Raw genomic sequence first — 27,237 nt, forward strand, 5'->3', positions numbered from 1 at the left:
ATCTAACTGATCACATAAAAACGTGTGCATGCTTGGTGATGAAAAGTGAAATGCTGTGCTTTATATGTAGTTTGTGTTTCAGTTTCAATCCACCTAGAGGGGACTGCTAATTGCATTTAAGCCTTTAAAGTGATGTCAAATCTAAAATATTTAAAATCTTTGTAATGTAAATTTAATAAGCAAAAAACAAAAAAGCCCCCCCCCCCCCAACACTGTCTTACACACTTGCCGAATGTGAAATGAATAGAAAAATTTACAGCATCAGCGTAATGTAAAATATATGCAGCAACATTTTAAATGCAAGAAAGAGCACATTTGATTTTATACATTTTAATATTTATAAAATCATTTCAATAACAGTTAGATGTAACTAACTTTAAATATTACACTATAGATGAACACCTTTGGATCTTTCTAAAAGCCATGGTATGAGATTATAAATCTAACATAATTTCATTATTTCAGGAATTTCTAGTCAATATAAAAGTAGAAAAATAAATACATGTATGCAGATTGCTCCTTTTAATATAGTAACTAAAAGCATCTGCAGGTGAGTCACACTGAGGTTTGGAAGGACATAGTTTTTGTTTGTTTTTTTTAATGCCTGTGTAAGTCTATCCCAGCTGCCATAGGATGAGAGGCAGGGTACAACCTGGACAGATCATCTGTCACAGGGCTAACACAGAGAGACAGACAACCACTCACACTCATATTCACACCTATGTGCAATTTAGAATCACCAATTAACCTAACCCCACTAACTGCACAGTGAAAGGAACTCAAGAGTACCCAGTGAGAACCCACGCAGACGAGGGGAGAACATCCAAATGCCACACAGAAAAGCCTGGTCAGATGGTGGATTGGAACCGAGGACCTTCTTGCTGTGAGGCTAACCATCATGCCACCGTGCTGCCCCAGTAACATTTCAGATTATTTGAAAAACATTGTTCTGGTCTTATTTAAGAGCTCATTTAAGACAAGTAAAGTAGAATTTTCTAAAAAATATCTAATTGTCAGGTGAACTACTGAAGCAAAAGTCATATTTTTGTCTTTGAAGGTGTTTCCATTACTACTGGAAATGCTGTTGATATACTACTAAGCTAACTATAGCATTAATGAGACAATTGGAAGTATGTAAAATAACATTCAGTGGAAACAAAGTCTTGTTTTTCCTGTTTGCAGCTTATTTTCTTTAAGAGAAAAGGAAGCAGGAACTTACCGTTTAATGTGCACTTCTAAGGCAACGCCTGTTTCCAGGTCCAGGGGCTGGTGCTCGATGCGGACAATAGTGTCTAGAAAGGTGACTTTAATGCGACGGAGGACTGAAAAAAGAGATGATACATGAGCTTATTTATACTGGCCTTGGTACAGATCCTCAGGTCATCCTCTGTCTGAAACAAGCTGTTCTAAACTGCATTTAAGACAGTGGAACTCAAACCATGGTGCAGGCCTCAATGGTACAGAACAGAGCCACTACAGGTAAAGGTAAAGAGTGGACACCCACGGGAAAATGTGAAGCAAAACTAAGTTGAACTGATATGTTTTATTTATCAGGGAATTAAACCAAGGAGAGGTTGGACAGGAGGTTTTGAACAGCAGCTGGGTGGGGTTGCAGAGCTGTGGTCATATTAAGGGTATTACCTGCCACTGCCATCATACAGAGTCAAGAAAGAAAGAAAAGTACTGCCTGTAACTGAGCAAACAGAGAAGGGATTACAAACACTGACCTCCTAACTGAAACTTCAGTCTGTTTAATATGACCAGTCACCATTCTGATACCATTATAAAAGTTACTATATGATTGGAAATAACTAATATAGGTCCACTTTAAAGTGAATGGGAAATACTTGAAACACAGTTTGATAGGCATAAAATTGTATTTTTGCACCAACGAGGTGAGTCCCAGATAGATATTAGCTGAAACATTGGCATATCTCAGCATAGTGTGCAGTGTGTCTATAAAAAAAATTAAGGAAACTGGTCAAGTTGCAGAAAAAAGAAGAAGTGGCAGGACTAAAAACTATCCACAGCAGATTAACAGTATCTGCAAGTCATGTCCCTAAGAAAAAGTTAATAAAAAAAAAAAAAATACAGCAAAGACCTGATAGACCTGAGAGATTTATCTGGCACTTCAAAGAATTCAGGCTATGTTAAAGAATAAAGGCAGTCATAACAGATATTTACTTTCACACTTTACAGCCTTATATGCTGTATTTCCATGTATGTGTACACATATTTCAATAAATCCTTGCACCTTCCATTTTCCTAGTAAAATATAAGGAAATGAAGGGTGCACAGTACTGTAGCCAAAAAATGTACCAGTCAATAATGGAGTATTACATAAGTATTATATAGAATAATTACATAAACAAACACAAAGAATCATACCAATGAAGAAACTGTAAATCAAGGTGGACAACTGTGAGAAGATCGTGGGTGGCTGAGGTATCTGTTCCATTCCAAAAGTATGTGATATTCATTGTCATAAACTATTTCAAGCTATACACATGCTGGAGATAAATGAGCAGATTCCCCGTCTTTCACAATAACCTATCCACCTGTGTGAATCCAGTCTGCAGAAGGCCAGGGGAGATCACTTAGCAGGGATGGACCACCCAGAAGATACAAGCCAAGTGTGTAGGAAAAATGTTGCCTTATATTTTTTTAAGAATAAGATCCTTAAGCGCAAAGATACATTTTTCTGTCCAAATAAAAGTATATCAATAAGGCGAAGCTATGTGAAATGACTGCTAACAGCCAGGGGTAACTGAGCAGTGGTAATATAAGAAGGAGGCTGTCACAGAAAGGGCTTTCTATTTGGAATCAAGTTGAAGCATGATCGAAGATTTGGGACCAGTGGGAAATGTGTCTCATGCTAAAAGGATAACTGAATAAATTTAACTGCGATCAAAATGCATCTGAAACTTTTTCAAGCCAATTCCAGAACATCTGTTTTTAAATAAAACAGACTGCTTACTGTAGTTGGTTGAAATGTCAGTGGTTGGCAGCTGAGACACCTCAACCTCCACCCTGAGGTGAGACATGATGCTTACCTTTTCCTTTCTTAGAGCTTTCCATGCCAAATAAAATTAGAGTATTAATAAGTGTTGTGTCTTCTCTGCTTTTGAAACAAAGTGAGGGTTAAAGTCTGTCACCGTGTGTGTGTGTGTGAGTGTGAGAGAGAGAGAGAGAGAGAGAGAGAGAGAGAGAGAGAGAGAGAGAGAGAGAGAGAGAGAGAGAGAGAGAGAGAGAGAGAGAGAGAGAGAGAGAGAGAGAGAGAGAGAGAGAGAGAGAGAGAGAGAGAGAGAGAGAGATAGAGAGAGAGAGAGAGAGAGAGAGAGAGAGAGATGGGTGTTGGTAACTGAACCATATAACACACAGTTTTGGACTAACATTTTTGGGAAGCTTCTGATACACCTAAAGTATAGCCTATTGCAAGTTGTCATCAACCCAAGTCACTACCTTTGTTTCTCCCTATCTGGTCTTTGTTAAATATGCGTTATACGTTCCTCATCTGCGAGTGTGCCACTGTCAGCTTGGGCATGGGTGGCGTAAACTTCATCAACAGATGATGAGTGTGAGGCTGCATGCAAAAGTTTGCATGTCTGGCTTTTTTATGATCACATAGACTCATCCACAGGGAGACTGGACCAACTATGCATGTTCCCTGCAGAGGACTATTACAGGAATGACCACTGGTCAGTGGTGTCTGCACCTGTCTGTGTCTGCAACAAAGAGTAATCCCCACCTTACAGTGCTCTTGTTTCGTTCTATCCCCCTTTCATATGCACGATAACAGCAGGGGGAGAGCAGGTTGAGAGAAACGAGCGTGACCATAAATGCATGCAACACAAGTAACATTCAAAGGCAATGAAGTCAATTAAATGTTTTGGCTTTATTTTTTGTGTCCTTTGCACTGTATTTCAAAGTGATCATAACTGTGAGGGTTCTTGAGAACACTCGACTTTGCTGTAGAAGTTCTTTTGTCTCTATGGCGATGCACTTTTAGACAAGTAACAGTCAGCATGCAGAAAAACAGCTTTTACTCACCTGTCTCAATAGTCTGTGCAAACATCTCAAGCCCCTCCAGTGGGGCAGGGGGCTCTTCTGAAGCCTCAGGGGGGTCCTTCAGGCACTCCTGAGCCAGCTGCATGCTGGAGGTCATGCTGGATGACCAGCCTTGTGAGTCCCAGCCCCCACCTTTTGTTTGCAAAAAGCAAACAAAGAGGATTCAGTGATTTCTGTACTTCAGAGCTTTGGGATCAGGACTGCATCTACCTTTTTTTCCTTTCTTTTTTAGTGAGATGCTCTATAAGTTAACACATAGCTATACCTGAAATCTGTACCTGAAAGGATTCACCAGTAAACCTCATTAGTTTAGTATCTTTCAGCTACTCAGACATGAGGGATGCTGCACTTTTATCTCTTACATGATTTACTGACTATTTGGAGGCTGTAATAAAACAACTGAATATATCTGCCTGAGCTCTAAAACATATATATAAAACAAATAAAAATATCAGCTTATTGTGAAAGGAAATGGCAGATTTGTTGCAGTCCGAATTCACATAAAGCTCTGCATAAGTCCTGGTTGGATGTTTTCTTATTTTGTCCACATTTTCTGTAATGCCTTTGACTATGCAAGATGTATTCTTAATAATCATACTGATTTTGTCAAACTGGGTTTGACAAAATCAAAATAACTGATATACAAAAAAAAGCAGAGCTGCTAACTGAGGTATGGCTGGTGTCCCAATGGGAAGGACATATACTCTAAGTGAGCTTACTGGTCCGGTACTTGGGTCGACATGTTATCTGAAGACCAGAAACCTCTAAGGTGCAGTGATCAGTCAGGAGAGCCTGCCAGGGGATGGTCACCGTTATGCTGCTCACAAAGCCATCTACTATCTCCAGGGGGGCCCCGAGGGACTCCAAAAGCTCATTGACCGCCTGTTGTAAAGAGGGAGCAGTCAGTAAGGCGATGCAAAGAAGTAAAAGTGAAAAATGAAAATAACTGGTTTCATATTTGCCTAATCACTCTGGGTGTAGACTATATTTGTAGGCAAATATATTTATGCTGACTGTAGTCAGAGACAACCCTGGGATAGTGGTGTGTTTCTTAAGAGTGGATTTCCTCGAAGAAATGTGACCTAGGCTAGGAGCATGACGCTGGAGACTGTTGTTGAATTCAAGCGCAGTTGCGAAACAGTTGAGGGTGCACGAGTTCGACAAAAACATTTGATAGCTGCTGCTCGCGTGCCAAGATTACCTTCTCCTCGCTGTTAAAAACTCACCCACACATCGAGGTTGATATCCTTGATGACACCGCTGCCGTTGTACAAATCCAAGCCCAGCTGATCAAGGCTCAGTCGCTCCTGCAAAAAGTGACCGAGGTAGTGCTGTAAAAGGTACCGACAGGCCCGCTTCTTGATTGAGCCCGACCAGGGGAAAAGCCAGCGAGACATAGGGCCAGAGAGAGCGGGGAGAGGGAGCGAAGAGGTGGCGGAGGAGAACGAGTGCCAGTACAGTCCCCTGGAAACTGCATAACAGACTAAAACAAAGTGTGCAAAAACAAGGAATGAGCCACAGCTAGCTACAAGGGGCTAAGGAAGGGGTATGCCGTAACTCTACTTCTCCCTAAGGCTGACACAAAAACTACAAAATCCTTTGTGTCAGGACCCACGAAGTTCCCACGATACTTGACGAGACGTTACTCCAGCTGACGATAGCTGTCTCGACTCATATTTTCAGCAGGTTTGTGTCGAATTGGAGCGACAAGTCCTCTTCACGTATCTCTTGTTTCAGGGTTGTTTATTGTTATCATTCGCCAACTGATGGTATGGTGAACGTCCGTGCGTAAAGCGTCACAGTGACGCAGACAAGACCCGGAAAAGGAGCGTGTCCATCCCGGCGCCATTTTTATAAGGTCGGTGTCTTTATTGTAAAACTCAAATTACATTTCTTAACATATACATGTAAATGTATGGGAGGTAAAAACACACTGAGGGCCCAAACTCCAAAATGTAATTATTCTATAAAATGTGACAATAACAAAATGTGTGCCTTCTTTCTTTCTGTTATCATCATTTAGTTTTTTGCACATTATATTTGCTAGATTTAAATATATCTTTACCCTTTGTTTTGGTTAATTCAGTTGGTTTTATTTAATAAAAGTTCTGTTATGCCACAATTTTCTTAGAAATCTGGCATAATATGTATTCACGTTTGTGGTTTTCTTGCAACTATATCTGATTTAATATGATTAAAAAAATAGATGTTTTAGTTACATAGGTATAGCAGATGCAAACCTACAGCATTTTTTCCCAATCTAAATACCCCTCAAGGCAAATACTGTCTACAGAAAAAAACATTTTCTCTTTGCTGCTCCTTTCAGATCATCTGACTCCATCTCACCAACCCTCTGCATGCATGTCCTTCTTTACTCCATAAACCTGGTCTGTGGTCTTCCTCTTTTCCTCCTGCCTGGCAGCTCCATCTTCAGCATCTTTGTGCAATATATCCACCACCCCCTCCTCTGCACATGTCCAAACATTCTTGTCTCTAACTTTGTTTCCAAACTGCTCAACCTGAGCTGTCCCTCTGATAAGCAGAAAGATATTAATTTAAATTAAACCAAAGTTCACAACAGTCTGGACTTCTGTAAAGAAGTAGGAAGTATATCAGCACTATCAAAGTTCCAAATTATTTTTTTATACTAATAACTTTTTCTACACATTTATACTTAATAGTACTGCTCTTGCATAACTTAATATTTTAGATAAGATAAAACTTTAATGATCCCACAATGGGGAAATTTGCACATTACAGCAGGTCAAGTACAAAGAACAGAATGAGAGGATTAAGGATAAATAAATTACAGCTATCAATGAGAAAAAAACACTATATACATAAAATACAATAACTGATATCAGTGGCTCTGTTGTGACTGGGGGTGAAACAGGGTGGTGAGAGGAGAATGCAGGTAGCGATAGCACTGCACCAGGGGAGGGGAGGGGACAGCATACGGAGGGGGTAGATGGGAGCTGGGGGGGGGTTAACATTTTCTGTATTTAACAGCTGTGGATATGATATAATCAGTAACAGAGGCACAGCGCTGATTAGGCGCCCCATGCGCTCCTTCACCCCCCCCCCCCCCCCCCCCCCCCCCCCCACACACACACACACACACACGCTCTCACACTCACAAAAGGCGCTCCAGCGCGCGCTTGATTGCAACTGTTTTCATTTGAATTGTGCTATAATCTGACGACAGGAAGCTAAAGATGGAGAAGCACAAAAGAAAACTCCCTGGGGCACAAAACAGAAAACGGAAGAGGGAGAGGGAGAAGGATAAAAATGTTGTTGTGATGAAAAAAGCTTTTCAAAGTGGTTTAAAGACAGACGGTAAGTTATGTCATAGAAGCCTTGTAATTTATAAGTTCATGAATAAGTGAGACCTGCACACATGAACACAGTAAATCTTAAGGGGGTGCATTGTGTGTGTGTGTGCGTGCGTTTTTTTTGTTTTTTTTGGGGGGGGGGGGGGGGGGTGCCTAACATGTGTCGGCATACACCTCAGAAAGTATATAGCTGCGCCCCTGTGTGGCAGTCAACATACTGGGTGAAGTTAGGGAGAGTGGTAGAAGGTAGGTGAGGCATGGTTGAAATCCACAGATAATAATCAGGGACTGCGGATGTGACTGGCCAAACGCTAACAGTTCAATGTCTTTGGTACAGCGCTGCTCTTTCACAGTGATGTGTCCTGGGTTACACCAAATTTCGTTAACATACATCGCCAGTCCCCACCTCTCCTCTTACCACTCTCCCTTTTTAATGAAATTAAGTTGTTATACTGAATTTTACAGCTTTCAAATCAGTCTTTTTCGACATAATCTACAGACATTCCCTGTCAAAACTTCATGAATCACTAATCATTCAAGACCTCCTGTGAGGTCATACACTGTTGGATGAGAAGACCTGGTTCGCAGTCTCTGCTTTAATTCATCCCAAAGGTGTTCTATCAGGTTGAGGTCAGTGCAAACCAGTCAAGTTCTTCCACACCAAATTTGCTCATCCATGTCTTTATGGACTTTGCTATATGCACTGGTGCACAGACATTTTGGAACACAAAGGGGCCATCCCCAAACTGTTCCCACAAAATTGGGAGCATGAAATTGTCAAAAATGTCATGGTATGCTGAAGCAGTAAGGGTTCCTATCACTGGAACTAAGGGGCTGAGCCCAACTCCTGAAAAACAACCCCACACCATAATCCCCCTTCCACCAAACTTACACTTGTGCAGTCAGACAAGCATTGCTCTCCTGGTAACCACCAAACCATCCATCACATTGCCAGACAGAGAACTGTGATTTGTCACCCCAGAGAACATGTCTTCAATGCGCTAGTCCAGTGGTGGCGTGTTTTTACACCACTGCATCTGATGCTTTGCATTGCACTTGGTGATGTAAGGCTTGGAGGCAGTTACTTGGCCATGGAAACCCATTCCATGAAGCTCTCTGTGCACTGTTCATGAGCTAATCTGAAGGCCACATGACATTTGGAAGGCTGTAGCAACTGACTCTGAAGAAAGCTGGTGACCCCTGCACACTGTGCACCTGAGCATCTGCTGACCCTGCTGTGATTTTACATGGCCTACCACTCCATGGCTGAGTTGCTGTTGTTCCCAATCACTTCCGCTTTGTTATAATATCACTGACAGTTGAATGTGGAATATTTAGCAACGAGGAAATTTCACAACTGGACTTGTTGCAGAGATGAGATCCTTTGAGTATAGTGTAAAGTCTGCTCAATTCTAATTTTGCTTGCAGTAAATTTTTAAGTGGTTGAATTATTGGTATTTTTCACTTTTCCATTGTTTTTTTTCTAATGTATACTTGAAGGAGATGTATCAGTTGTGACAAAATATATTTTATTATTAAACATAAAGAAACAAAATCAAGATGAGCACATCACTACATCTGCCCAGTCTTTATTCCTATAAAAAATGTGTAGTGATATCTATACAATGACCAAAGTTTACAGTAACCAAAAACAGTAGCAGAACATCATTCTTCAGGTCAAACAGATGACATTTGGCTGTTAAAACAGTTAACACAAGTAAACTTGATCTACATTATTTGTAGTTAAACAAAAAGTGAGAATAAAAGAAAAGTCATAAATAACTGCTGCATTTATTTCGCAGATGTTTGACTCCACTCTTTATTTTATGAACGCTACATCGGGAATCTTGCCTTCAGCCTGGAAAGAGAGAAGAGCAGGAGATATTTCAAATCCATGGCATAACAGTCATGTTTTTATGTTGATAAATTAATAAATGAATCTATACAATTAGTTACCTTTAACTGAGTAAAGATCTGCGCTGCTCTATTGAAGTCCCACTCATTGTCTTGTAGACACCTGTGAAAGATGAGTGTTTAGATATTTTAAGTACATGATCACACACAACTGCAAAAAGCTATATGCAGAAAATCGGGACCTACTTCTGTGACCACTCCAGGTTCATGCCCGACGTCTGTGAGAAGGCCGTGAGCATCTCTTGCTGCGGCGCGGTGAGGGTGGGGACGGGGCTGGAAGATGGGGTTGGGGCAGGAGCCACGAAGGCTCGGCGGATCTCCTCTGTTGTGGCCATTCGGATGAAAAGCTGGTCGTTGACGATGCACAAACTGTCACAAGAGAACCGCAAACAGTAAAATGAGGAAGTCTGGACTTTTATACACTGGAGAAGCTGAACTTCCTGAAGCTGAATTTATCATTAGAATGATCTGCCATATGCAGTCTACTGTCAGGATCTAGCAGGAGAAGCACAGCCAACATTAAAAAAAAAAACAAAAAAAAATAAAATGATTTAGTCCATTTAGCTGACACCACTCTTGGGCCCCATTGTTAAATATACAGGCTGCCTGTTATAACTTATTGGGACACTGACTGAACTGATCCGTTGTTGATTAAATTAGTTTCACCTGTGTCATAGTAAGCTATGACAATGGTAGTTTGGGTTATTTGGCTAAAGTACTGTAGTCTAATATAAGCACTGCCCACCTTCACAGTTAAAAGATTCAACTTTCCTTTAAACTGTTGATGACTACTAACAGGTTCCATTTTATGCAACTGTTACAAAAGGCAACATGAGTTTACCTTTTATCAGTGAAGTCTGTTTTTAAACTTTCATTTTTATTCTTATATAGCTTAAAATATATTTATAGCCATTATGAAGTCAGTAGTTTTAGAACACTGAGCTTTTTATTCATAGCCACTTCAGCAGACAACAGAGGCATGTTTATCCTGTTCAAGTATTTATTTTTTCTTCTTAGAAGCCCACAATTGCCATTACCAGTTCAGTAAGGTTGAAGTCACACAGGCCTAGGCACCAGTTGTTGACTTCCTGGAAACCACCGTTCTCTAGTGAAAAATGTGTATCTCCCCAGTTTGCTGGTGAGAGGCTACTGTCCGTCACATGGTGAAAAATCAAATAGAGGATACTGCACCAAAAACCTTGTGACTGCTTTGGTTTCTAGCAGATTTCCACAGTTGCCTCTAGTTTGCATGGAAGACGCCTGGCTTGTCTGCAAGCATGTGTAACAAAATCCTTCAGTATGTTTGGAGTTTAAGTGAACTCGTATGTCTCTCCTATGACAGTACTCTAACACAGCATCCTCTGTGACCAGTTTCACCCAGCGAGCAAACCACTTGCCAGTTGGTCAGGAAATACACATTTTTTCCCTAGTGACCGGTGGTTGCAAACCAGTCTCTAGGCCTGTGTGACTGGAGCCTACAATTAAACAAGCAATTCCTTAGGAACACTGTGTGTGACCACAGGAGGATGATTTAAACCAACAGGGAGCTCAGTACACTCACCCAGAATTTCCTGCTGGGACTGTGATGAAAACTCGAGAGAAGGCCATTGTGGATTCTCGTGATTTACCATCAACAGCAACTGAAACAGACAACAAATTAGTAAAGAAATCAACACTTAGGCCCCTTGCATTAGAACAAATTCTAAAACCACGACCACACAGCTCACCTTCTTTGAAGACTCCGCTCACTGTGAATGAGAGTAGTGTATTCTGTAAATGGAAAACATGTTTTGAGAGAATTAGAACAAAGAATTGCTTCAGGGTGAAAGGAAAAGGTTGCAGCGGATGACAGAATGAAAAAAATCTAATCACCGTGTAGGTGTTCACATCAATCGTAAAGGAGGCGATGTCGTGCTGAGTTTTTGGCAGCTCGTTGAGGAAAGCCACAACATTAAGTCGTGTGTGCTTCAGCAGTCGAAAGCGGATCGCTAAAGTCGTCAAGATTCAGAGAAGAGAAATATGAAATGTCTCAGATTCCAACAGTACTGAGTCTCAACAATTCAGACAACAAAAGGTACTCACTCGAGTCTTTGATTCTCTTCAGGTTTCGACTGTCTTTGTAGTACTCTCCCAGACTGCTCCTAAACAGCAGAGGGACAAACAAACAGACTGATTGTGACTGCAGGACTGGGATCGTAAGAGTAACCAAAGATATTTTCAATGAATATCCAAAGAACATATATTAATCAGAGTTGTTAGTTATCTACAAATGTGCCTTTATGTTTGTCCTCACCTGGAGGGGTTCTGGGTGGAATACGGTGTTGTGATCGATAAGGATGCTCCATCATGGTAGGCATCCAGAAGTGGCTGTCTGTCCCCCGAATCATAGATACTGTAGTACCTGCAACACATTCACAAGTCACAAAGTTACTTTCTGTGTTTGTGACTCTTATCTATAAAACCCTTTTGTGGGAAGCTTGTACAAAAATAAACCCACTAATAATTAAACGGGCACATGACTAGTGCATCAACGCAACAGCTCATCAACAAATTTCATGGTTTTCTAAAAAAAAAATAAATAAAAAAAAAAAAAAAAAGCAGAAACTTACTGTTGCAAGAACCGAAGGATGAGCCCCTTGATTTCATCTGAGCCAAAGCAGCTGCCCTGGATATTCACACAGAAAACCATTTGTACAATGCAGCTTAAAATAATCAAGTTAACATTAATGAAGACACTGTTCTGAATATCACAGTGAGTAAAACTACATATTCAGCTAACCTTGCAGGGGGGAATAGTGGTGGGCGTTTCCACATCAAATCCAATGGGTGGGGGGAGGTCATGACCATCCTAAAGAGAACCACACATGGAGGAAGATACACAAGTGACATTTTACAATAATTTGAGAAAAAAGAAAAAAAAAAAAACCCAAAAATATGTACACTACAAAATACTGCCATTAAAACAGCAATAAAACTACACCAAAACCAAAAATATGGCGCGATATGTATCATATGAAAGACAATGACCATTTTAGGGTTTCCCACAGAACATGTGGTTCAAACCTACTGATTACTTTTGCCATTTAGGCTGAAAAGGATAAAAATGATGGAACATCAGTAGATCCTCCAGAACAAGATATTTATTGCAGTATAGTTTCTTAAGCTATAACTAAAGAAGGGAGAATGACTGTAAGGGAGTGAATTTTGGAGATAAAACATGGGAACCTACCAGTTTGAGAAGCCGGGGAAACCTCTGCCGCACAGCACTGGTACGGGAACAAAAACCAAGAGCACCAAAGTTAGCTTCACAACTCATACTCACTCACACAAACAATGCTCGTTACTGTAACTGTCAGTCACACTTGCTGATCCACTAATGTCATTTTGTGCTTTTCAGTGGAATTTTAAGCCACTACACTTTGAAGAGTTGGAAAAATAGTCATGTACTGATACACAAAGAGTTTAATTACAACCAATGCCAAAAAAGATTTAATCTTCTTTGTATACAAGTAAATCCAGAAATCATTTTAGCATTCTCGCCCTTCTCTTGTTCATGCTGCACTCTTTGAAGTCTCCCACGCTGATGTGTACTTACCAGCAGGTATACTCACCCTCTCCCCCATTATGGTGATATACACAGATCTGACATGGAGAAGCAACACAAGCACACTTGTCTAGGAGCACATACATACAAACATGCAAAGTCCCAGGATCTACCAGACTGCACTGGGAACCAGCAAACACATTCATTCTGTAGTAGTAAAATAAAGAGGTTATGTATTGCTGGGAGAGAGGTGGTTACCGCCATTCGTGTGTTATCTCCCCCCCCAAAAAAATTCTGGCCAAGATGTTGGGGAACAGATGAGTCTACATCACCAAAAAAACAAAACAGGTGAAGTACAGTTCAGTGAGACACTAGCACAAGCAGCCTAAAATTCAGAAGAGACTGTTCATTGTTCGGGTGATTTTCGTCGGTGTCTGTGCACACGATTATCAGCAAAGAAAGCCAACCTGAGAAGAGAGCTGAATGAAAAGCATTGCAGGTCTCTAAGAGAGCTGAGTCTAGCAGTCCCCTCGCTCACCCTGTACTTATCCTCTTCTGCAGAAGTAATAAAGTTACCAGTTAACCCTCTCACTATGAAGAATAAATCAACATTCTATACAATTCCTATTTGTATAGAAAGTTCTAAGTAAAATTTGGGACCAAACCTCTGTTTACAGAAGCACTAGGAGGAGATCACTAGGCACTGAAGTAGAGTGATAATCATCCAGTAATAATTGAGCTTTTTTGTACTGGTCACAGCCATTAGAAACTGGAAGAGGAAGTGCTTTTTTTTTTTTCATTCAACATTTTTCAGGCAGAACTGAACCTTCAATTTCCAGTTCAGAACATATTTTCTTCAGAGGTTAGTCAGGGATATTTGCCAAACTCTCCACTTCATTCACTGAAAAGCAGAGGCCCGTTTTAGGCAAAAGAGATCAGACTTAGTGGGAGTGCTTTTTCTCTTTGGCTCATCACTGGTCATTGATTATGACACATTTCCCCCTCCACCTCAGCCCAGCGGCATTACCCGTGAAGTCCCGACTTCTCTATTTCATCTCATCTTCTCATAAGCGAGTCTGAGCTCTCAGGGACTGAGGCCGAGTAATCGTGACTGTGCCTGCCTTAGGTTGTCCCGGGGTTTCAAGGTGGGATCTTACCCGTCATGGGCTATCCAGCCTTCCATACTCGCCTGATACGGGGGCCAAGTGGGCAGGGGTGCTATGAGGGGAGGGGACTCACTGGCTGTGGAAATTTCTTTGTTTCATCCAAAAATTTGTCAAGATGAAAATGGCTTGCATGCTCTCCAATAGAGAGCCTACACTTTTACAGTACTGCTCAAAATCTCATTTTGGATCCTTGGTTTTGAAATCTGAAATAAATCAGGAGTGCAATGTTGACTTTTTATTTTCTCTCTCTCTCTCTCTCTCTTTTTTTTTTTTTAATAAAATAGCGTGTCTTCTTATATACATCATCTGCAGCGTGAATGTATTTTTACAGCAGTTTATGGTATAAGTAACCATGATGTCAGCAGGGGAGTGCTAGGCAGAGCGTCACCAAGAGTTACAACACAGAGATGAGACCTAAGCTTGAAAGGAAGTCCCACAGAGAAGCTGAAAAACTGTCAGAAGTAGTGCTGTTCAGACTGCAGAAGGTTTAAGCAAGCTGAAAGGAAAACAAAGTGGAACTTTACTGTGGTTAGATGTCCTCTCAGCAACTTTTGGATGTAAGAAATAATTAGCTTGCAGTGTGAAAAGGAAACGTTAATCATCAAGTTGGAAAACATGTTTAAAAAAACAAACTGTCTAAACATCCACAGATGCTTGATGGAATATAATATATAGTGTGCAGCACACAAATACTTGTGTAGGTCACTAAAGATGCGTAGGTACATGCAACAACTCTGTATGCCAGTAATCTGTGGCTACCTGAACATACATGTTATCCATTTATGATTTCCATTTCAATGATATTCCACAATATGGTGACAGAAAAATGCAATAAAATCCTTCTGAATGTTTGTGGAATATTTAAGTCAACTGTATATCTCCTATGAGCATACTCTAACACAAACAACTGAAATTTTCAATAAAATAATCATATCTACAAGATACAAACTCAGTGTTTCTTTTCTTCCAGTGTTGTTAACAGTTTTATGAGCTGGATCTGCTTGATCCAAAAGTTCATCCTCAACTGCTGAGGAAATGGCTTGTTAGTTTACAGCAATCTCAAACATAGTCACACAGGCTGATCCGATCTTTTGTAGGACCCTGCTTCATACTCATACAGGACAGTCACACACAGTCACTGAAATCACTGAATTATTTCCATAAGAATGATTTTTTCAAGCCCCCGAATTGCTGACTGACCTAATGTATGAAGCCTGGTCTTTGAAGATGTCACACAGAGGGTTTCGAGTTAGCCACAGCTCCACCAGCTTCAGGCCTTTCAACTTGTCCAGCTCTCGATCAGACTTCAGCTGGAAGAACACAAAGAACCAGAGGAGGATTTAAAAAAAAAAAAATAAATAAATTAAATGTGAAAAGGACCTCTAGTCTATAAACTGAGCAGCCAGTCTCACCTCATTGTGGGAAAGATTGAGCGTCTTCAAATTAGGCACCTTGGTAACCAATTCAGCTAGTTCGTCCAGTTTATGAATCCGGTTGTTACTCAGATTTAAGCATGTTAGCTGGCAAAATGAGACAAAATTAATAAGCACACTTGAATTTCATCCATTACTGCCCTTGCTTCTTACAGGAAAAAGTAAATTGCACTTGTCATAATACTAATGTTACCTCAGGAATGTTTTCTTCAATTATCTTGATGACAGCTTCCATGTTTGTCCTCCTGTTCAGGATCACTTCAATGTTTTGGGACACCAGGTCTGTAACGTGACATAAAATTAGCAATAAAGTACTAAATTTCCATTCAGTTTTATTTATGTGGCAGTAAATAAAGTTATGCAAGATTCAATTTCACCAGAGGATTGACTGAGTCCTCGATGTAAAAACATCTCTGGAGACCATTTAGAAAAAACATTCAATCCCCATTTGACACAGATATAAGTACTGCAATAGTAAATTATGATGCAATAATTTCTATAAAGCCAGTCAAAAATTTGCTTATAACAGCTAAACTAGTATGTCTTATCAGTTGTTGGGAGCATATGTATGTAAAATGTAAAAGATGAGTAATCACCTGGGTCCGTTCGAATGTTGTTCAAGTCCAGCGCTTGCTGGGAGCCATCGAAACGTTTTGCCATGCATTGCTATCAGACATAAAGAAGAACAAATATATTAGGCCTCAGACGACACCATAAAGTGTCACAATAGCAAAAATTCTCCTCTAAACTCTCTCCATCACTTATCATCTCATCACTTTTACTTTCCACTTCTATCATATCAAATGCAAAAGGTTTCAATACCAGTTAATAAAAAAATTAATGCACAGATCTTACGACAGAGCACACATCACTTTAGCTGATTATTCACGAATGCCAAATGATGTAACAAAACAATGAATGAACCTGTAGTCTAGTGATAAAATATTAAGTATTAAATTATCGCTAATGCAAACCAATCCCACTGCTGCAAATTCACACTGAAAGCATCTAACTGGAAATCACACATTTACTTTTCATTATAAGTACACTGTATAAGTATACACTGTATAAGTATACAGTACGTTGGGGTGAATGGATGGCTATACTGGCTATCAGCGATTCAGTGATCTGCTTCCTTGAGAATTTAACTTTTATTTGCTCAAAAGCACCAGAAGGTGGTGCTTTCTTCCTTTCTGTTGTCTTGAGTGGATAGTGGTACACTCAGACACTGACAGATTCTCGTCAATAAGTCACTTTATGGTTGATGTTAAGTGCTGCAGAACAAAGCCCCAACCACCTTGAAAAGGTGGTGCCAACCAGTTGTAGCCTCCTGTGTTGAATAGCCGAAATTGCCAGAGTACTTGGATCCCAAGTTCTGGATACAAGTTGGAATGTAGATGAACTCAAGGGCAAAGATGATGAGCTGATGGGGGACAGACTTAATCAAAGAGAAACACGCACATCCAAAAATTTAACCAGGGTGCTGGATCCAAGCAAAACTCAATGAAAAAGGAGGACGTCCACACACCAAAAAGCGCCTTGAGAATTTTTAATCCATCAGTATTTAATAGCAGTAACGTTTCGGGCTGGAAGAAGGGCATTCCAGCCCGAAACGTTACTGCTTTTAAATACTGATGGATTAAAAATTCTCAAGGAGCTTTTTGGTGTGTGGACCTCCTCCTTTTTCACTGATGGGGGACAGAGCCATAAGCATTTTCTAGGTCTAGCCAGACAATGTGGAGGGTCTGTCTTTCACACTTGTCAAACTGGGATTCTAGGTCTGCAGGGTAAGGCACATAACCTGGTGAACCAATTGGGAGTGTTTTCCCTCTCTGTCGCTTAGCTGGCTTGTGATGTGGTCCTCCAGGTCTTGCACAGTGACTTCCAACTTCCCATTTTTCCTCTCCTCCAGTAAGCCCTTGGCGAACTTCAAAGGATCCTGGAAGAACCTTATCTTCTTCTCTTTCTTGCTTCTCCGCCTCCAGATTCGCTCAGTGCTCCGCAGTGTTGCAAGCCTGTCTCTGATCTGGTCACAGAGCATTTTCAGACCCTTCTTTTTTCCTCTCCTCTCACCTGCTCTCCTCCAGTACTTCCTGAGTAACCACCTTTCCTTCACTAGCTTGAGTATCGCCCTCTCTTGCCTTCCTAGCTCCCTAGGGATCATCTTTTGTTGAGCCATCACCCCAAATCTCTCCTTGCTTTCTTCATAGACAATATCGCCAAAGAGGTTTAACTTGGTCATTGAGCTTCCTTTAAGTGATTCTCCAAGGATTTTGTTAAGTTAGCAGCCTCCAACTTCTTAGAGATGTGACAAACTTTCACTTATGACATGTGCATCACTAAACTGACAATGCTTTGTTTTGAGGGCCTATAATTCTGTTAAACTGTGTTGTGTGTGTAAATGTATACAGAATTCACACCAGTAATGAATGGTGGTAAGTTAGGCAGAACCTAAATCTTGGAGCAGTGTACTATTTAGTAGTTTGAGCCAGTCTCTCACAATGATTAGAGAAAGTGAACGAACTCTGAACATTATTTATGAGACTTGCAACCACTGTCACTGCCCCCACTCAGATGCTTCAGACAAGGAAGGTGCCTTATACCTTCAGGTGCTCCAAGTGTTCAGGCTTCAGGTCAGAGAGAAGGAAGGACGGTGGAGCACTTTTGTTGACATGCACTTCGACCTTGAAGAAACACACAGATGGAAAAAGACAAATCAGTAACTAGAGATATAACACAGACAGAGATTTAGTTTAAGAATGTTTGATTAATGGTTATTCATTATTTTTGTTGAGGTGGGTGGATAAGCACTGAGCAGCAGTGCACCAATGACCTGTGAGATTAAGGTATCAGCACATCATAGTACCATGAGCCAGAACAGTACATGTGACACACACACACACACACACACACACACACACACACACACACACACACACACACACACACACACACACACACACACACACACACACACACACACACACCTGCTGCAATAAGAGTGACAGTCACATTATTACACCAACATACCTTATAACCATCTGTGTCAGTGATTTTGTGTGAACACTTGTGTAAAGCACTGGCAGCAGAGGAATCATCCACATAGAAATGGACCCTGTTATGGTCCACATGGTACTGGATAAACACAGGACAAATAAGACAAAATTAAAATCTCTTAAAAATCTTTAGCTTACCCATTTTTTGTGTGTTAATATTTTTATTATGAGGAAAGGAGGACAATGAGGCAAAAAATAGTATTGCTTATACAGTATAAATCAGAACATAAAAGCACAGCACCTCTGAAGCTTACCCATTTGTCTATACTGGTGATATTTTCAGAATAATTTAATAGGCAGCAAGAATTACATCATTTCTTTTATCAGAACGTGAAGCAACATGTAAGAACTTCAGGTTGCTCACATATTTGCTTGGAAATTGTGTTACTTTAAGAAATACACAATGATATTAAATCTGCTTATAACTACTAAGCATAAGACTGTGCTCAGACTTACCTGTACAGGTGTGTATGTAACTGAACAGATGTTCTGGAGAGCTGTCAGTAGCCACTTCTTGTCATATTTTCTTCCATGTGGTATCTGTCACGCAAACAAGAAGCAAAATATAATCTCTTTTAGGGCTGGGCGATTTGGACCAAAAGTAGTATCTCGATATTTTTTAGCTGAATGACGATATATTGTATATATCTTAATATACTTTCTTCCCAAAAGGTATAAACAAAAAGGCCCTTCAGAGTCAAAGCTACATGTCCCAAATGTCACACAGACATTTTTATTAACATTCAGCTGTAGATATGAGAAATTACTCAAAAATAAACTATTGGCATATTTAAATAATAATGCTCCTCAAATAATTTAATGCTTTTTTTCCTCTATAAAAGCCTCACAGCTGTGCTATTAAAATGTAAATAGAAAAGAGAGCAAAATAGCAAAAGGCTGACTTATTCTTTACAAAGCTGTACATCCAGGTACAGGCGCCTGTACATGACAGACTGACTGAACAAAATTCCACCTGCAGGATTTTAGCTATCTCAGCAAATCCATAGACATACCCGCTGACATATCACAGCAACTGGCCCAGCCGCTCAACGCAGCGTCTGTAAGCGCATGTAAAAGACCCACTTCCGCTATTAAGGTCACGTGACTTATGGTACAAACCAGCTTCTGCTGCGTATGGCGGCCCTCTCTTACCTGCAGCCAGGGACTCTTGGGGGGCCGGGTGATGCCAAAGCGTACGAACGGACGCAGTACGAAGGCTGTATGTACACAAAACACGGCGACAGTGGAGGATTTCAGGTTATCAAAACTCTCCGACCTCACCGGGAAAAACTAGTTAAATCTGCCGCTAGTCGCTTTTGGGGGAAAAAGTTGCCAGCAGGGTCTGAAAAGCCATTAATCTACAACAAAAGCCGCTTTTCTATACGGAACAACTCACCGCGGGTCGACTCGACTCTACGCGATTTGACATTAGAATCAGGTACACTTTGCCGGTCCTTTTTCCGTACTCACTCACCCAAAGTTCTAAAAGTCACTAAGTTGGGAACACTGCCATGTGATCGCTTCCTGCATGATAAACGGGTGAAGCAGAGAGAGGCGGGGCAGCGCAAAGTTGTGCAGAGGCAAACTGGGAGAAGAGAAAGGCGAACTTGTGAAGCTAGTACAAGTATGATTTTAACACGACCTACAGTATACCGATATAAACGATACAGTCTCATTTTATATCACGTATGAAAATATATCGATATTTACAAAAAAAAAAAAAAAAAAAAAAAAAAAAAAAAAAAAAATCGATATACCGTCCAGCCCTAATCTCTTTATAGGTTAAAAGGTAGAGTCTTTAACATCCTGGGGTGACTATAGTGATACACACCGTTACTTTGTACCAGCCTGATGGGTTTTTCCCTCCCCCGCTTCCTCGGTCTCCTCCTCTGAAGGCGCCACCTCCTCCACCTCTGCCTCCCCCTTTGCCTTGTCGCCTGTCTCTGTCAAACCGCCCATCTCCTTTCCGAAAAGGTCTTCCATATGGGTTACTAAGGAGGACACAACAAGGCAGTATATTCAGACAAATAAACACACATTACAAAGCAAAAATGCCATACAATTTCTCAATGTTGTCTTAGTACTTTCAATTAAAAATAGGGTCTAGAAAGAGGATTCTCTGTGACAAGCAGTTTGTGCTCATTGTTACTGTCCTTGCAAATGATGGCACATGCCAAAAATTAAGTCGCAACTGCTGGTACGTGAGGTGCTTTGGTAAACTATCAGCTTGTTGTGCATCTCCAGAGTTTTGTAACCTGGTGTGCAAAGTGCAGTAGGGCTTGAGACACCACTGGATCAGTGTCAACATGGATTTCAATGATTTATCAATCATACCTAGAGACAGCATAATGGAGATTGCTGCTCTTTGTTTACCTTTTTGACTTATGCTCTTAATATAGTACCAAAGCATTGGCTTCATCGTTTAGGACTAGACTGCAGCAACTGCAGTCATGGTGTGCACGAGCAGCTACTACTGTGCCGACCACAACCGCGGTATGACAGGTCAACACGACACAGGTTTCAAAAGCATATAGATACACTCTTTGTATTTCTCCTTACATCCAGTGTTTTCTCATCTATTCTTAAGGCCCAACACAGTTTTTACAACTGCAGTTTTTACCCCCCCCAAAATGTTTGTTAAACAATCACGTGCTAGCAGAACATCAGATACAAACAGGAAAACTGATTAAAACACTGCTTAACAGTTTAAATAGTGGTCACTAACTTCAAAGCGACACACTGCAAGTTGAACATCCTGGCCTCACAAACAAAATTACTTATTTTAGCTCAATTCGTACTGTTCATGTCAGCAGAGTAACTTAAGTGAAAATGATCTGGTGCTCTACTTTCTCTTCCTCTAGGGGACTTTGGCACTGTTTAGAATACACCTTCTGCACATACAGTTTCACATCAAATGCACATGAAATATCTTAGACCTTACTGTACATGTGCTAATCACCTTACATGAGAATTGTAGATAGCGTAAAGATATTATTTACTCAGAATATTAAAGTGAGCAGTTTATTAGTCCCATTCTAACAAATATATCTGATGACAATGCAACATTAACACTTACAATCTGTTCTGGGAGCTGTTGTCCTGAGAACTGTCACTCATGGTTACATCTCCATCAGTATCTTCAAGCCTGGACCGTGGTCCGGGACCTCCAAACCCTCCAGAGTGGTTTCCCCGCTGACGGTCTCTGCGAGACCGATCATACGCTCGACCCTTGTGAGGGCCTCTGCCTTTACGGTTGCGAAACTGTGGTGCAGTTCTGTCATCGTGCTCTGTAAAAGCGAAAGGAAGTTAGCTCGTGACTTAAATGTCACATATAAAACAATAATCCCCCAGAAAAACATAGGTTATCAGATAATGTACAAGGACTACATATTTGTATTCCTAAGAGTGAAAAGGGCTCCAATAATGACTTCTACAGCTTGCAATGTAAACATTAAGGAAAAAAAAAAATCAAGTTTCAAGAAAATAATCTGTAGCAGATGTTAATATACACCTACCCGTCTTCAACTTCTGCTTATTTTTAAAAGGCCTTTAATCCTCAAGACAGGACCTGATCTTGTTGACCTCTGCAGTAACTCTGTGGCCTCATTTATACCAGTGAAATAATACAGATATTCATAACGTGGTACTGGCTAAACATGCGTCCCTAAGGTAACACAATGAGAGCTCCAGGAAGCCTCGGACATACTTTTACCTCCGTGAACCATGAAATCGGTTCTTCTGACCTCTCGCCTCACCACAAAGTTCTCACGATCTGAGGGAAAATGGTTAAAAAATACAGTGAGATTAAAGCTGCAGCAAACGTGGCTTCTTACCGTTGTAGTAATGCCCGCCGTCCGCCATATTTCTCCAATAGTATTGGATAACAATCACAGCCCAGGGTAAAAGACAAAAAAATAATACTACGAGCGGTGCTTATTGTCTTTGTTTCACGATACGCAAAGCTAAGGATGTGGGAGAGGCGCCAACATCCCGAGCTGAGCAGCAGAAACAAAGGTGACCGCGACGTGACGGGCGGCTCGCAGTCAGTACGACAGCTTAGCTTAGCTCGCTCTCTTGTGGGCCCAGAGGAGAAGGCGGAAACACAACTGCATCGCAATTTTTTTTTCTTCCGGGACACGAAAAAAACGGAGCGGGCATTTTAAACAAACTACTGCGGCATCGTGGTCGAGTAAATAGCATTACAAATACCCGACACGCAATACAGATGAAAGGCAGGCTTTTCTAACGTTAGTTTCGGCTTAGCTTTGCGTATTGTGCGCAAGAATTTCAGTGCGAAGCAAGATGACATCTGACCATTAAAACGATTATAGCCAATCATAAATATATTAACTACTTTAAATAGCAGATCACCATCCTTATCACCACACAGATGGGGATAAAAGAGAGCCGGTCTGCTGGCTTTTTGTAAAGCTATGCCAGTATGCAAATGTATTTAAAACAATAACTATCCACAGGCCCTTCAAGCGGTTTCAAGGCGCATATAAAATAAGTTTGTCGTTTGCTAAGCTACATGTTAGCGAAAAGCACCTAATTTAAACTTCCACACTGAAGAAATTGCGCACACTACTTCCCGTTTATTATAAAGATTTTGCAACAAACTCGCACCTGCAGGAAGGTTACACTGTTCAGAGGGTACTTTCTGCAGGTGCTGTTTGTATTCAGCTTTATTTTGATGTAGTGGACGAGGAAGATGGGGTGGAAATCTTTCAGACCTCGTGCATTTGAACCCTGCACTGTTATACTGAGCCACTTTAATGTCATCTTAAAGTACTATGCAAAACTCTCAAGCAGCCCTCATTTCTTTACTTTTTGCAAGAACAATGGGAAACGGGTGGACCAATTTATTTGTAACACGTGCAAACATACATGGAAATACAGAATAAGGCAAAAAAAAGAAAGATTGAACAATTCTAATGAGCTTAAAGGACATTCAAAGCTCTTCTATTGATGTTGGTGGCCTTTTGTTCTGTTCTCTGTCAAGATGATCCCACACTGCTTCAATAATGTTGAGGCCCAGGCTCTGGGTAAGCCAATCCATGACTGATAGTGTTCCATTGTGTGCTTTTCTACCCAGGTATGCTTTTACTGTATGTTTGGGATTATTGACATGCTGAAAAAAAAGGTGATACTTTACAGTGATAATTCCATCAATTTTGACAAGATCCCTGACACCACTCATTGAAATGCAGCCCAAAATCATGACAGAGGCCCCACCTCCAGAGGGCTGTAGACACTGTTGTACCTCTCTCTCCTGACCTCCTCCATACATACTGACAACAATTTGAACCAAAAATTTCAAATCTGTATTTAGCCCTCCTTACGACCTGTTGCCACAGATGTTCAGTCCAGTTCTTGTGTAATTTCACACACCTCAGGCATTTCTCTCTTTTTCCCTTCCTTAAGAATGACTTCTTAACAGCCACCCTTCCACTGAGACCATTTCTGATGAGGCTTCAGTGAACAGTAGTTGGATCAACTGAAGGATCAACATTATTTAAGGACACACTGTACACCTTGCTGAGATATGCCAAGTCTTTGTGAATCATCTTGTTGGTCTAAAGATGCTATTTTATGCCTGTCAAACTGCTATTTTTGGCATTTTCATAGATTCAATTAAAGAAATGGGAACAAAATATGGGTTTGTGGCAGGCTGCTAGTAACAAGTGCCTAAAGCTACAACTGAAAAATGCTTCTTTGCCAAGTTGTTTGTTATACTAAGTTGTCTGTTATTGTAGACAACAGTTGAGTTAGGTGCCTTTTTATGCTTGAATAATTCATAGGTCAGTGATAAGTATCAAACAAACAAAAACTAAAAATGAGTGAAAAAGCAGCCAATGTCCAAAGAAAAACTTTGAAAGACCTTCAGATAATCTGAGGAACTACTGCTTGAGACCACTTAAAAAAAAAAAAATCACAAGAAAGTCTGGCTCTTTGGACGCAAAATATAAAGACACGAGGGGTGGTTCTAGACTTTTGCACAGTACTGTATATTTGCTGATTTTACTACATTTTGTGAGGCATTCTTCATTCTATTTATTTTTCTTTGATTTTGATATAACAAATTAAATTAGATTATTACTCAATTTTTAATAAATATATACTTATTTTCCTTTTTTTAACTTCAAATTCGTTTTTATCTGATTAGGATATTTTTGTCATGGTACTTTATTTTACTGAACTATTTAGGTCTACTATTCTACTTATTTAAGCTATTTTTTGTTGATTTCAGTTTTTGGCTGCTTTTTAAAAAATTTTTTTATTAAGATAAAGTGGATCTTATCTAACTGACAGGCGTTGCAGTATATTGTCTAGTTGCATCTGATAGTTAGCAGCACAAACATCCTGTAAAACATTTTCAGTAAGAACTGAACATTCATGAGGGGAGGATTTACTAAAAGAAGACTTGAGAAATCACATATTGATTTCCAAGGCCTCTTAATATCTAACACTTCTAAAAATGTATTCCTTGAATTTGAAAATGATTTCAATGTCATGTAACACTCGGCCTCAATAATAAAATTCAGTTAGATGCGTCATTTTCTAAAGCTACAGGTTTCTTTACACATTTCAGTATGTTGTCCTGACCAGCTGTAAGTAGTTCTCCAAATAACTGAAGTTCCCCAAACATATGCACAAGAGACCTTGTCATAGCAGACGTGTTGACTTGTCAAAGTATGAAAAACACAGGTGATATTAATGACTCACTTCTACTGTTTGTCCCATTAAACGCCATGCATAAAAGCAGGCCCTCCCATAAGTGGAATGGATTCATCATCAATACTCATTATGTATTAATACCTGCATGTTCCCTACAGTGACAGAGCAAAATATCTGCCGTGAGAAATGCCTGAAGGCAAAGGTGGCAGCAATGACAATAATGACGTCCAAGTATGCCCCGACAGTGAACCAGCGTGGACAAAGGGGAGAAACAACCGCTTTTCCTGCTATGACAGACTAAACTATCTGCTGATGTTGAGTAATACTGGCAGAAATATCACAATATCTCAAACCAAGTCATTAATATTGCATTCTGGAGTCTGGGTTTATTTTTTGGGGGCTATTTTTAGGATTTAAAAGAGTATAATCTGACAATATTTCACTCAAAATAACTTCCAATATACAGGTTTCAGGATGGTGAGGTCCTCCAGTTTGCAAACTTCTTCTCGAGGATATGAGAGAAGTTTCCCTCTCCCTCCACACAGGCTCAGCTGTAGAAATAGTGCATTTGAACCCAAACCATGATATTCTGCCAAGCCCCGCAAAGTGGTGAAGACTTCCACACCATCTGATTTCTCTGACCAGGTGAACCACCATGTGAAGCTGGAGTCTCCTCCTCCATTGCCTGCTTGTTAATTTTTGAATATCCAGTGTCCAAACAATATCGTTCCTATTGTGTATTTAAAACACGCGGTATTCATAAGGCACAGGCAGGCATAGGTGATTAAACCAGAGCTAAATAAGCAAAGCAGAGAAAATGAGGAATACTTACCGCTGTTCACCACACGTGTCACCACCGACAGGTTGGGGTAGCTCCTCTGAAACATGACCACTCGGTCCAAATGTTCCACAAAACACTTACTGTCTCCTTGAAAAACAGTGCCAGATTCTGTTATCAGTTTTGCTGAGCGTAATTTTGAGTTTTAACGCAAATTCCGCCTTTTTCTTTCTTCTTTTTTTTTTTGGTGCAACTTTGAGAGCAGAAGCTAATGTTAGCTTGTAGCTAGGAGCTAGCGTTTCTATGGCAGCGGATCCCGCCGGACATCACGCTGCTCTCACAGGCCCAATTACAATATTTACCACTAATTTGTTTTACCACCTTACAGTTTTTTCAGGTGAGTCCAGAAAACGTCTGCTGTTGGCTCCTGTCAATCGGTTCGTCGGTTTTCCTCTAAAAACCAACGACAACATGGCGCCACCTGGTGGAATAAAGGAGCTCTATCGGCTCTGGCTCAAAGTAAGTCTATCTATACACACATATTTAGGCCTAATATGCAAGATTTAGTTTTTTTAATTTCATTTTCTTTAGATATTTGGCTTACATCATAGTTTTAATATTAAGAAAAAAAAACTAAACTAGTGCCTATAATTTAAAGTTTGAACATCATGTTTTATCTAAATAGAGGCCTACATTACATTAATAATGTAGGCCTCTATTTGTCAAACATGGATTATTCAGTTGGCTATTAATCATGTTATGAATAACAAAAGGTGCAAAAAAAGATTTTTTTTCTGCTTTATTTCCTGTTGTTGCCTGTACATTTTAAAATGTAATCATTGCAGCTTCTGCCATTTAGTCATTAATAACTGCTCCACAAAGGTGTATCACTGTATGGGAATACTTAATCTTTATACATTATTGCAGACTTTTGCATCATAATTTGTGGTCTCTGCTTCAGAATTGTCACACCAGCAGTGTTTAATGAGCCCAATATGTTTTGACTATTCTCTGCTTTTAATAATAAAACTACAGTTTCATATTGACTGTCTACAATCACCAAAATACCACTTATGATGTAATGTTAGTGTAACATTGTCACCTTGGACCTAGTATTTCTATTTTTCAAAACTTTTAAGCACTAAAGTGTACTTGCATTTGATTAAGTGATTAAGTAAACGAATGACTTACTTTTAATAGTAGCTCCGAACCCTAACCCTATGTTTTTGAACAAAAGAAAAAAAGGACTTTTAAAAAGTAAATATATT

General features: G+C 40.2%; 2 protein-coding genes across 5 annotated transcripts in view; both read right to left on the minus strand.

Moving 5' to 3' along the window:
• Window positions 1-5,826, minus strand: part of atg2a (autophagy related 2A) — a 32,159-nt gene extending 26,333 nt beyond the window's left edge. Inside the window, 4 exon segments of the mRNA XM_030739602.1 lie at window positions 1,220-1,322; window positions 4,051-4,200; window positions 4,788-4,950; window positions 5,295-5,826. Of these exon segments, the coding sequence (XP_030595462.1) occupies window positions 1,220-1,322; window positions 4,051-4,200; window positions 4,788-4,950; window positions 5,295-5,465 (587 nt within the window). The 5' untranslated portion in view covers window positions 5,466-5,826.
• A 3,145-nt stretch (window positions 5,827-8,971) lies between these two features.
• On the minus strand, window positions 8,972-26,438 carry nxf1a (nuclear RNA export factor 1a). 4 transcript variants are annotated; one of them, XM_030739051.1, is made up of 22 exons: window positions 26,024-26,438; window positions 22,226-22,285; window positions 21,590-21,800; window positions 20,345-20,504; window positions 18,970-19,053; window positions 18,488-18,592; window positions 18,061-18,141; window positions 16,054-16,123; window positions 15,651-15,739; window positions 15,437-15,544; window positions 15,225-15,334; window positions 12,544-12,580; window positions 12,094-12,162; window positions 11,924-11,979; window positions 11,608-11,715; window positions 11,397-11,455; window positions 11,187-11,302; window positions 11,042-11,084; window positions 10,876-10,954; window positions 9,501-9,683; window positions 9,357-9,417; window positions 8,972-9,258 (listed from the first exon to the last, which is right to left on the minus strand). In XM_030739051.1, exons 1-22 carry the CDS (start codon window positions 26,076-26,078, stop codon window positions 9,220-9,222), a joined length of 1,983 nt encoding a protein of 660 aa, XP_030594911.1. In that variant the 5' UTR covers window positions 26,079-26,438; the 3' UTR covers window positions 8,972-9,219. The 4 variants fall into 4 exon arrangements, with proteins under 4 accessions (XP_030594911.1, XP_030594910.1, XP_030594912.1 ...); XM_030739050.1 differs by having other exon boundaries at window positions 22,220-22,285; XM_030739052.1 differs by lacking the exon at window positions 22,226-22,285.
• Window positions 26,439-27,237: the final 799 nt, after the last annotated feature.

This window comes from Archocentrus centrarchus, chromosome 10 (genome assembly GCF_007364275.1).
Source record: "Archocentrus centrarchus isolate MPI-CPG fArcCen1 chromosome 10, fArcCen1, whole genome shotgun sequence".
In the NCBI taxonomy this organism is placed as follows: domain Eukaryota; kingdom Metazoa; phylum Chordata; class Actinopteri; order Cichliformes; family Cichlidae; genus Archocentrus; species Archocentrus centrarchus.